Source organism: Oryza brachyantha, chromosome 7 (genome assembly GCF_000231095.2).
Source record: "Oryza brachyantha chromosome 7, ObraRS2, whole genome shotgun sequence".
NCBI lineage: Eukaryota > Viridiplantae > Streptophyta > Magnoliopsida > Poales > Poaceae > Oryza > Oryza brachyantha.
The window spans coordinates 1,717,729-1,730,240 of NC_023169.2; the positions used below are offsets into that span (position 1 = coordinate 1,717,729).

At 41.9% G+C, this 12,512-nt stretch overlaps 2 protein-coding genes across 2 annotated transcripts; one reads left to right on the forward strand and one right to left on the reverse strand.

The window, feature by feature from the left end:
- The first annotated feature begins 443 nt into the window (after positions 1-443).
- LOC102709381 (peroxisomal (S)-2-hydroxy-acid oxidase GLO5) lies at positions 444-7,718 on the forward strand. Its single transcript, XM_040525842.1, has 16 exons — positions 444-555; positions 1,287-1,523; positions 1,606-1,910; positions 2,706-2,798; positions 2,886-3,070; positions 3,143-3,332; positions 4,601-4,752; positions 5,348-5,472; positions 5,658-5,704; positions 5,804-5,881; positions 5,973-6,097; positions 6,295-6,361; positions 6,445-6,507; positions 6,665-6,734; positions 6,949-7,154; positions 7,243-7,718. The coding sequence occupies exons 1-16, from the start codon at positions 549-551 to the stop codon at positions 7,429-7,431; spliced, it is 2,139 nt and encodes a 712-aa protein (XP_040381776.1). The 5' UTR covers positions 444-548; the 3' UTR covers positions 7,432-7,718.
- Positions 7,719-7,852: 134 nt separating this feature from the next.
- On the reverse strand, positions 7,853-9,979 carry LOC102713287 (protein TIFY 5-like). Its single transcript, XM_015839650.2, has 2 exons — positions 9,600-9,979; positions 7,853-8,288 (listed from the first exon to the last, which is right to left on the reverse strand). Exons 1-2 carry the CDS (start codon positions 9,813-9,815, stop codon positions 7,950-7,952), a joined length of 555 nt encoding a protein of 184 aa, XP_015695136.1. The 5' UTR covers positions 9,816-9,979; the 3' UTR covers positions 7,853-7,949.
- Positions 9,980-12,512: the final 2,533 nt, after the last annotated feature.

The following is a 12,512-nucleotide window of genomic DNA, read 5'->3' on the forward strand; positions in this document are numbered from 1 at the left end:
TATTTAATTCTTCTCATTTTGTGTGGATCTACCGTCCTGTTGCCATATATTTCTCATTTATTAAATAATATTATATCTTTCTCTTCTTAATTCCAATCCTAACTTGAGTACAATTTTAAATTAAGGCTACGTTTCCTATGAAAGACAAATAAAAGTATAAAATTTTTAATAGCTATTTAATAATATATATGATAGAAATTAAATATTATAAAGTTTAAAATCTATTTTTAAAATATAGTACAATAAACTATAGTATTATACGTCTAGCAGTTTGGATAGAACACGGGCAAAAGCCGAGAGGAGAGTGAGGTGAATCTGCGGACGGACAGCACGTGCGGATGAGGCGAGGCAGGCAACGCGACGCAACGCACCGTGGGCCCCACCTGGCAGTGACACGACCTTCTGGTCGTCGTCACGCGTTGGTTCTCCGCAACGTGACCGGCACAACACAACATCCTCATCTCTTCCTCTTCCTCGACGCGCATCCACCATCGGAGAAGGCAAGGGAAGGGAGCCGCGCGCGCGTTCGACCCTCCCGCCCGCCCGCCATGGCAGGTTCGTCTCGCCTCCCGAACCCCCCTCCCCTCCCCTCGGTTGCTCCGCCCCCGGCTCCGTAATCGACTTCTCCTTGGTGGTGGGGGGGGGGGGGGTGCTGTTGTTAGGGATTGATTCCCCTCGATTTCGATCTCAGCCTCTTAGATTCGGGGGGAGATCGCGCGCGCTAAGGACTCGAGAGAGGTTTCGCTGTTTTCGCCTCGGGGGTGGGGGAAGAGCCGGTGCTAGGCATGGATGCACTAGGGCTATCCGCGGGCATGAATCGTTTCGTCCCTCGTCTCATTGCCGCCTTGGAGGTGGTGTTGTCATGGTCTCGTGGTTGTGATTTATTTTGTATGTAGGCGGCAGCACCTCCATCGCCGGGTTCCCCGACCTCTGCGGCGGGCGATGCTGTTCCTGAATTGTCGATGCTTCCCGATCCACATGCGGCTTCACCTTTCGATTTCTTACTAATTGCTTCGTTTTGTTGTGTACCCGAAATTTTTCTCCCCTTTAAGATGATAATATTTGGTCTTAGCATATGACGCTCATCTGTCATGTTAGCTTATGATGATTCGTGCTTTGCTGCTATACTTAATAACTGTAAGCATTTATTTTTTCTGCCTTTTGTAAAGATGGGGCTAGGGCTACTGCTGCTATGCACTTAAACTGGTTATTTTGCTTGTGGCTAGCTATTGTTAGCCGTAATTGCTGGATGAATTCTCAAGGTAACATGTGAATGCACTTTGCAGGTTCACCACCGAAGCCATGGGAACGTGCCGGGGCTGAGGGGGCTTCTGGCCCAGCACCTTTTAAGCCCCCATCTGGTGGCACCACTAGCGATGTAGTTGAGGCTTCTGGTACGGCTAAACCCGGAGAAACCGTTACTGCGGCAGAGAGGAACACATCCGCCAACATAAACAGCGCTGTCTCAAGGCCTATGCCACAGCGTCCGTGGCAGCAGACAGGCTATGGAAACAGTTATGGAGGTAATTAACTTCCTTGAAATCATTATTTTGTTTGGGATTTCTTTAGGAAGCCTCAGGCCTTGACTCTTCTATTTTCCTACAGGTTATGGATCCAATATGTATAGTTCGTATGGTGGATTTGGCAATTCCTATGGTAGTGGTGGGCTCTATGGAAATAGCATGTATTCTAGTTACGGCGGTGGTTATGGTGGTGGCCTTTACGGAGGTTCTGGGATGTATGGTGGAGGCATGTATAGTAGTGGGATGGGAGGGCCTTATGGTGGTTACGGCATGGGTGGCATGGGCGGCATGGGTGGTATGGGCATGGGCCCTTATGGTAACCAGGATCCTAATTCATTTGGTCCTCCTGCACCACCACCAAGTGTTTGGGTGTCATTCCTACGAGTGGTAATATACTTTTCTCACGAACTTAGTATTATTTGTTAGTCTGTTTTGTGTTTTACTCTGCCCAGTTCACATTGAAGTGTCAAGTTCCTGAAATTGATCATTTGTGCAACATTATCTATTACAATCATCGGCGGACCAAAACAACTCGATGTTGAATTAGACTCTTTGGTTGTGAACCGCAAAAGACTTCATTTTGGTGAACTTATGTCAAACTCTGTAGTTCATCAAATTTGTCTGTTTCTTTTAGTTTGATACCATAACCTTTCTCCGTTTTTATGTTGAAACTGTTACATTTTGTCATGTTCAGTAACATTTGTCTTTTAATATAGTTTGTTTTATCATCTATGCAATACGCAACAATATATCTATTTAAGTATAAAGTAGCATATCATTTTCACAGCATATTCATTAGGGAAAATCTATAGGATGGTGTCCCATCCTATAGATTGTTTGGAACAGGACACCCTTAGTTCCCATCAAAACGTACTAAGAAGTGTTCTGCGTGACTTGTCATACAGTCACTCAAGACCCTTTTAGTTTTTTTTTCCTTTACAAGTATTGCCAATAGTGAGTTGGTACCCTTTTGGTATCAGCTGGTACCACGCGAGTATCAGGTGGTATTGGTGTGATATTAGATCTGATAGTGATAGCTATCATATTTGGTACCTTATAGCAATCATCATGTTCTAAAACACGATACTGTACAATAGCAGCCCCCTATTCATTAAGAACCATTATGTCGCTTATTCCTTAATTTGTCCCTAATCTAATAATCATGTTCTGAACTTGCTGCAGATGCATGGTGTTGTCAATTTCTTTGGGCGAGTTGCATTCCTTGTTGAACAGAACACACAAGCATTCTATCTATTTATAACAGCTATGTTGCAGGTATTGCAATTGTTTCTCCTTGTACTTGGTTCTAAGGTTGCTTGCTTGCTCCATTTCACTGAATTCTTGGTATCGTGATTACCACAGCTCTTTGATCGGTCTGGGATGCTTTATGGCGAACTTGCAAGATTTGTCTTGCGTATGTTAGGAATCCGAACAAAATCAAAGAAGGGCAAGGTTCAGGGCCCAGATGCCCCAGCATTCGAGGGACCTGCCCAGCATTTCATCGAGGCACCAAAAGGGAACAACTCATGGGACAATGTTTGGGGAAATTGAGACGCCTTCCATATAGTGATATGTGAGTAGAACATACAGTTTACAAAGGGATTATCATTGCATGGAAGCTTGCAAGTCAGCAGGGAATCAGGACGAAGAGTCCCTGTTAAGATGAATTGCCTGCTGGAATTAGGGAATGGCATTGATACTCGACTTTCTGATTTTCACGGCTTTTCTGCGATATGTCTGAGTCCTAGTGGACATGTCCAACAAGTTGTGGGCAAGTACAGTTTGCCAGATCGTGCAATGATGTTTAAAGTAAGTATGTTGTATCTTGTGGGTAATTAATACTGTAACTGGGAGAGCTGAGCAAAATGTATTACTATATTGTTTTCCTTGGAGTCGGTGTGAACTCAAGCTTGCCTTGGACATGCTGATGATACTTCGTCAGGACTGCCATGCAAATGCTTGGTTTCTTCTGTTGACATTTCTGGTCAGTGCTCACTAAGAATCTCTGCAGCAGCATATTGTGATGGTATACTAACAAATTTAGCTGAATAATTCCGTGCGGAATCATCCGCATCACCTGGTAAAGCCTGTCGCCTGAATCATCGCAGGTTGACGGTGCACGAACGAACAGGTTATGCACAAAAACAAGAGTTTTTTCGTATTGTGTTGATAAGCATCTGGCTTGTCTGGCCTAGCATCTCACCCCCGTCCTCCAGGCCATCAATTGTCACTACTAATAAAGTAGCCAATAAAAGCAACAAAACTGCCAAAATCGCCACGTCGTTAGCACGCCAAAACCAACGATCAATTCTGACAAAAGCTTGTGCCTCAGTTATCCCCAATGAAAAAAAGAAACTAAATCCTGAAACTGAAGGCGATTTTTGTGACAAAGGGAGGAGATAATCCCCAGTGCAGAAACAATTCCTAGACAAACCCTTTTTTTTCCTCCCTTTTCTGGGGCTGCAATGGCATGAAATGGAGGTTCAGGAGAGGATGAGGAAGCAGTGTAGGAGAGCCATCCTCTCTGCTCACCTCCAATAGCTCATCCATACAACACCTCTGTCTCTCTCTCTCTCTCTCTGTAGCAAATTCAACAATTATTTTCCATTGTTTGTCTTCATCTACAAATGCTTTGGTCACCACCTCATCTCTTATATTACTCTCACCTCCACCACACCCTCCATTTCTTGCTTTGTTCTTTCACTCCATTCCCCCCTGTTCCTGCAGGGGCCAGGCACAGCTTGCTGCAAAGGTAAAAACTCACTGGAGATCAAGAAGAATAATTTTGTTTTGTTCTTGATTCAGTTCATGGTCCAATATCTTGCAATCCTATAGTATATACACAGCTCTATTGAATTGATGGTGTCTTAATTTGGAACTCATTTTTGCATGGTTCCCATTGCAATAAGTGTTCTGAAGATGAAGCCTGATTGTTCATTGCAGCTGCTGTTATACTTTCTTCAGATAAAGCCACCACTTGCATGTAGTAGAGAGATTTGCACAATTCTTGTTCTTTCTTGGACAAATCAATCAACTGGGTTTCTTGTTTGGTGCAGAGTTGTGTAGGCGATTACTAGTTCGACACGAAGATGGGGGAGATCACCAATGTCACGGAGTACCAGGCCATCGCGAAGCAGAAGCTTCCGAAGATGATCTACGACTACTATGCATCTGGCGCAGAGGATGAATGGACTCTCCAGGAGAACAGGGAGGCCTTCTCTAGGATCCTGTAAGCATTCCAGATTTTATTTTGCTATGTTATAGCTCCTGCCACTGTGCATGGTTTTTACTTGTGGGAATGTGAATGACAAGTATAAAATAGCTGAGCCAAAGTTTTCATTGTTAATCAGCCTCCAATACACTCTTTTAATAAGATTATAATTCCCTTATCCTTTTGGGTAAATTTTCAGAGGTTATTTATCAGTAATAAGTTTGTAGCGGCACTTCTATTTCTATGATTGGTACAGAAGAAATGTTCTCTTATTTCACTGGATGTTTTATTGTCTCTGATTCACCGAAAATTAAAGGCCACTGCTCATCGTTCTTCCAGGCAGACTTCCTTTGTCATAGTCAATCTTTTTGCTATCTTGTATTTATTCATCAGTAGTACTGAAAATCCATTCTCATATCATATCCAAATGTTTCATGTTGCTAGAAATTGAAGAACAGTTATATTTTCCTGCTCATGTAGAATTTGTTGCTCAAGTAATTTCTCAATACGTCTTTCACAGCTGCATCATTTATTCATGAGAACGGTACGGTGCTCTCTATTGGTAGTATTATACTCCGAGTGTTACTCATCTTCTCATATCTGTTTTGACCAGGTTTCGCCCACGCATCCTGATCGATGTATCAAAGATTGACATGGCCACAACTGTTCTGGGGTTCAAGATTTCAATGCCCATTATGATTGCTCCCTCTGCCATGCAGAAGATGGCTCACCCGGATGGTATGTTGTCAGATTTCATTTGTTTTACTCATCTATATGTTCGACACAATGGGATACTCATGGTTATAGCAAAGCATTAATAACCGAAGATTATTGACTTCCTGAAACAACCTGTCATTTCTTCTGATTTGCCTACCATGTATGTAGAGCTAATATTGGCATCATTGTTGTAATATTTGATTCAGGAGAGTACGCTACTGCGCGCGCAGCATCAGCAGCAGGCACTATAATGGTTTGGTCAATGCTCCAGAATTCTACTTATGAAATTGAGCAATCCAGTTAATGATACTGAAAGTACTGAACATCATCTTGTGGCTTTTTTTATCTTCAGACATTGTCATCATGGGCTACTTCAAGCGTTGAGGAGGTTGCCTCAACTGGACCTGGGATCCGTTTCTTCCAGCTTTATGTAAACACACTGCAGAACTTCTACTACAATTTGCTAATCTTTTCGTCTTTGAGTTTCATTATCAGTGATCATGCACCTTTGATCTCTGTAGGTTTACAAAGACAGGAAAGTGGTGGAGCAGCTTGTCAGGAGGGCTGAAAGGGCTGGATTCAAGGCGATTGCGCTTACGGTGGACACCCCAAGACTTGGTCGCAGGGAGGCTGACATCAAGAACAGGTACCCTGAATGAATCTATCCCATGGATTGAACCCACAAGCATTACAAAAATAGAGACCATAAAGTATGAGCAGCCAGTGTGTTGAACTTGAACATGGGAAGCATACACAGATGCACTGAAGTGAGCAAAAATAGGGATCCAGAATTTCACATTTGCCATGACCTGAAACAGACCCTGTGTTCTGATGCTGTTGCAGGTTCGTTCTGCCACCATTTTTGACACTGAAGAACTTTGAAGGTCTGGAACTGGGGAAAATGGACCAGGTGAAACATAATTCTTGTTTTTCAGTACACATCGTAGCCATGCTCCTCTAATTTCTCATGGAATATCTCCTTGTGATGATCAGGCTAGTGATTCAGGACTGGCTTCTTACGTCGCCGGGCAAATCGATCGCACCCTGAGCTGGAAGGTACCATCATCTCCAGAGTTTCCTTACACACCACACTAATCTCGCCTAGTTTCTTCTCCGAATTACTACTGTTTTATAATCACTGTGACCAACTGATGATATTCATCAAGATATGATGAGCATGGTTGGTCTGAAACTATGAACAATATTTGTGCAGGATGTGAAGTGGCTGCAGACCATCACCACGCTGCCGATCCTGGTGAAGGGAGTGATCACCGCAGAAGACAGTAAGCCATTGCCTGATCTCTACCATGCTCGATCATTGATCCAGATGCTGCCAAAATTTTAATTTTTAACTTTAAATTTGGAATTAATTTTGAGGGTTTTTTTTCTTCAAAGTTTATTTTCCAATATTGATACGAATCTAAAAGTTTTATTCACAAATTATTTTTCGTTAAAGTTATTAAGAAAATTGTTGGTTGGTGGTGTGAATTATTGCAGCGAGGCTCGCCGTGGAGAACGGCGCGGCGGGGATCATCGTGTCCAACCACGGCGCCCGTCAGCTGGACTACGTGCCCGCCACCATCAGCGCCCTCGAGGAGGTCGTCAAGGCGGCTCGCGGGCAGCTCCCCGTCTTCCTCGACGGCGGCGTCCGCCGTGGCACCGACGTCTTCAAGGCGCTCGCTCTCGGCGCCGCCGGCGTCTTCGTGAGTACACCACCACCACCACCACCACCATTGAATCATCGAGAATCGTTTCTTTTTGTGACGCGTAGTGATCGGCAACCGGATGCAGATCGGGAGGCCGGTGGTGTTCTCGCTGGCGGCGGCGGGGGAGGCCGGCGTGAGGAACGTGCTCCAGATGCTGCGCGACGAGTTCGAGCTCACCATGGCGCTCAGCGGCTGCACCTCGCTCGCCGACATCACCCGCAACCACGTCATCACCGAGGCCGACAAGCTCGGCGTCATGCCCTCACGCTTGTAAACACGCACGCACGGCTGTGCTCCGTCGCCGCCGCACGTGTCACTCGAACTCAATACAATGGCCGTCGATCGACGATCGGTCGTCGCCGCCGCCGCCGCCGACGACGACACGCCGGGAATCGAAGGTGGTAGCCGAAGAAAGATTTGATTTTGGATGGAACACAAGCTTAATTATAGTTTTGGAATTAATGTCCTTCAAGTGATCGATCACTGTACCTGGTTAATTTCTTGGATTATTACTGGCGGTTTATATATACCAAACAATCAAATTAATACCCTTATTGCAAATATTTTAGTAATTTGCATGAGATTAATTTCCCTAGTTCTCTTTCTCCCAAATTCCAAATTTACTTTTCAAAAATCAAATTTGGAGCAATTAAATTAGAAAAGATTTAAAGAAAACTTACCTAATGAAACAGGTTAGCCAACTAGTTAGTCGTATATATTTTTCAGGTGTGTGGATCTTGTAACAAATTAAGATTACAAAAAAGACAGAATAAAAAAAAAACCAGTGTCGTCTCATCGACGAGCCACCGGCCTCTCGCCGGGGTAGAGCGGCGCCGCCGCCGCGGCCCTCGCCTTCCGCTTCTCGAGGAAGCGCTGCAGCGAGCGCTTCATGGACAGCCCGCTCGCCGCCGCTTCAAGGTGATCTTGACGAGGAGGAGGAGCCACCGCCGGCGGCGGCACATGGCGATCATCAGCCACCGCCGCCACCGCCGGGTTCAGCTGCTGCGCCGCCGTGGAAGCGCTGCCGCTGTCAGCCTGATGGCAGTGATGATCGTGATCCTCCCTAACAACTTGTCTTTGCTGCTGATCGGTGACATTTCCTTGGTTCGCCATGGATATGATCGTCCTTGCCTGCGAATAATCACTCATTCAATCACTCCAATTATTTATTTATTTAATCAAACCGCAAAAGCATCGATGTGTAATTAAAGCGATCGCTTTTGTTAATTACTAGTAATTGTTTTACTTTTGTGTATAGTGAGCAGGGACGACGGATTAAGACCAAGACAAATTATTTTTAGCTGGTCAAGTCTAAATTAATCAGGTTGTTCTCATTAGCCAGCTTTGGTTTGCTGGAATGCGCAGCAAAACAACGTGCTTGCATTATGTGCCATGGATTATTAATTACGCGTTCATTGCTGGTCAATGACGCAGACACCAACTAAAGGTACATTAGCTAGTGTGCAGGAACAGTAGTCTTAGCCTGTTCTGTCTCCTTGATTTGGTACACCACGTGTAGAAGAAAATTGTTTAGTGGTAAGAATCTTTCAACCATATGGTGTTAAACCTACCCCGGTTAATTATCTGATTAGTTTAAGCTAGGTAGAGAACATATTTGGTCATGATATGATCGATCTGTTAACTAATTATTGAACAAGATAAATATTTTTTTTGTAAACATAAGTATAATTTATGGCAGTAGCGCTGGTGCACACTACCTGAAAATAAGAAATGCTGTTAATGGACCATCAATTATGAAAGGCCATACTGGTGTGCATAAATTTGAAAACTGAGAGAGCGAACTGAAGTGCTTAACTTTAGACTTTGTAAAATGGGAAAAATTAAGGGACACACCACTTTCTGCAAAGTAATAATTAAGTAATCAATGATTTTTCTAAACATGTTGTTTTGAACGCATCACCATGGTTTCATATATATGTATATGTGTTCTTGTGCTAATTACTACTTCATCTGTTTCAAAAGATAAGCGTTTCTAGAATTTAATTCTTATAGACAATATAATTATTTCTGGCACAATTAACTCTACTACTTATCATATCAATTACTTCTTACGCAATATTCATCCCATTTTCTCTCCATCTATGCTTCCACCACAATCATTCGCCATTTGTTGCAATATAGTCTTTTTCCTTAATTTTAATTCGTGTTAAATAAAATGGGAATAATTATATTTTGTAAGAAAGATAGTATATGAGATTACCAAGCCAATTAAGTAAGTAGCAGTAACAATCAACAATATGAGGTTAAGTTGAGATGGATATATTCCTGAACAAAGGTTTATTGTAGCAGTGATCGATATATATGGGCAGATCCAGGCTAGCATAACTAGACGATCACAAGAACATGAAAATCACCAGCAACGACTTGATGATCGAAACGATCAATTAATAAGGCCGTAATTAATTATTAGTTATTAATTACCTGGAGGTCGGTGACGTTGAGGGCGCAAACCCGGCCGTTGTAGAAGATGGTCATGCTCCTCCTCCTCCTCGCCGCTGCCTCCTCCTCCTGCGCCACCGCCGCCGCCGACGCAGCAGCACTACTACTACCCTCGCCGTCGTCTCCCGTCCTCAGTCGGAGGCTCAGCTCCACGGCGCCGCCTTCGTCGCGCCCCCCGCAGCGCCACCCCTCCGCCATCGACCGGTCGTCGGTGGATGAAACAATCGCAGCACAGCTTGGCCGCCGCCGTCGTCGTCCCCAGCTCCGGCGGCGGTCAATTCGTCGATCGATCGCCTCCCTATCATATGCGGGGACAGGATGCGATCGATCGGAGTAGCTCGCTCGCTAGCTGGATTGGATGGACGGGCATGGCTCATATATATATATCGATCGATTGCTCCATATATACATACGATCACGCGCGCGCGCTCGCAAGATGCACGTGGAGAATGAGCGGGAAAGAAAAGAGAAGCTAGCGGTGGCGCCGGAGTACGGGACTCCTCCTAGCTGGCTTTTCCCTCTCTCCCGTTCTTCGGTTTTCCACATATAAACCACACCGGCCTGGTTTTGCGCGCCTGATTTTGCCCACCTCCCTCCGTTTCTTAATTAAAGGATGCATGGTGTTTTAAGGCATCAACACGTGCGGTTTCTATTTATTAATTATACGGTCATGCATGTTTTTATTACTGTACCTCACAAGTCTACTAGTCTTGTAAATCTATAATATATACGCGATACAATTTTTTTTGCATCATTAGTCTTATTCAAAAATTTTATTTTAAATATATATATATATTCATAAAATATTAAAAATATAACTACACACGAAAGAGTTTTTTTTTACAAGTTTACTAATGTGATTTTGTATTTTATTTTTTTTATTTTCCCATTTCTTAATGACTGAATATTTGAGGTTTAACTGTAGGTATTATTATCGAACATCATTCCTTAATTTTGAAAAAAAAAACACATGATAACAGCCAATTTTGTCAATGTTTCGATTCGTACTGTTCTATTGTAATCTAACAAGACAAAACAATATCGATCCTAATTGGTATCCTAATTTGTTTTTATAGTATCTCAATCTCGATTACAGAATCACCCAAATGTTCAAAAATATCAAATAAATTTATCAGAATCTGTACTATAGACTTCAATTTGTATAACTTTTACAAATCTCATATACAAACATGTACTTTCTAAAATCCGATCGATAGGAGCCCAGTTCTACTATACTATAGGGAAATTAAATAATCTTAATTGCCTGCTGATTATTCTTTCAATTATATGAAAAACACATGTATGTATACAAAATCACACACGTGCCCGGTTAAGAGTATATACAGCTATTTTGGTCGATTTCTTGTCCACGACTATGTGTGGTATATATGCATGCATGCATCTTAATTTCGTCATGAATGCATGTGCTTAAATCCATTTGTGTGGGAGATTAATTTATATATCCATCTTAAATAATAATAATGGCATGCAGGTATATGCTAATTAAGAATATATATTAAGTGTACCTACGTATATGTTGTGGGCGTGTCGCTTTCGATGGATCTCATTGTTAATAGTTTTGTGCATGTGGTGTGCTAGGTTTCAGGGGCCCCACGTGTCGGATGTCAATTAATGGTTCAATTGTATTTATCCATGTGCCGTGTATTCTTCTTGCATCTTCTATTTTTCTGGGAGTCAAAAACTGAGGTCCTACGCCCTAGGATTTCGCTATTCGATCAGCAATTTTGACTTAATTCTCTCTCTAGCGCCTGATCAATTTAGGATTTCCATTTCCACTCATCCATGATGGATCATAACTTAAAATCTATCACTCATCCACGATATTTCGTAGTTATGACCCTTTACATATATATGGTCTCACTAGTGACGATTTATACTTACACTGGTCACGGATAAGTTGTACTACCTGTGATAATTCATGGCTTATGACCCAACATGTGATGGGCCAAGTTACCACTCATCACCGGTGACGAGCTCCATCACGATATATTAATCCCGTTATAGGTGGGTTGTAAACGATAACCAGATTTATAAGTAGTGGAAGAGGTTATATGTTTAATTTTGATTTTTAATTCGCTGAGAATATGTATATAAAAATTTTATTTATAAATTATTTTGCAAGAATGCAAAATATGTATCGCATGTCCTTAATTGTGTTATTTTCAATATTATAGTACGAGTCCGTACATCAATTACACAGTTATATATAAAAACATTATAAACATGGAAAACGATATAGTTTCATTCTCCAATTAAGTCGTTTTCAAAGGGCACACTCAAGTACGTACTTGTACTACAATAATTAACGTACTTTTTATACTGAACGGACCGCTTGGACGTTAATTCACTAAATAAAAAATATTCAACTTGTACGTAACTTTTTCTAAAAAGCTGTAATAATCAATTAGGTTGAGATCTAAAATATTTTGTCGGCCTCACACGAAACATATACTCTTGACGTAACAATGGTCGATATCGTCGTATGTCTAATTTTAGGCGTGTGCAAATTATTCTCTCCACTTATCTTTGCTGAATACTCTCTATGTTTTTAAACTGATGATATTAACTTTTCGATCTACGTTTGACCCTTTGTCTTATTTAAAAAATATATTATTATTAATTATTTTGTTATGATTTGATTTATTACTAAAATAACTTTAAATTTGATTTATAATTTTGTATATTCGGACAAAAGTTTTGAACAAGGGTCAAACATAAATCTAAAAGTAACTATATCAATTAAAAAAATCGGAGGAAGTATATTCCTAGGACTTTGTTGTCAAAAGCTGATGACAATCATTTTCAGTCTACTGTTAACTTAGAGAGAAAGACAATTATAATTAATTAGTCTTGTAAGTAGTTCGGAAGGACGTT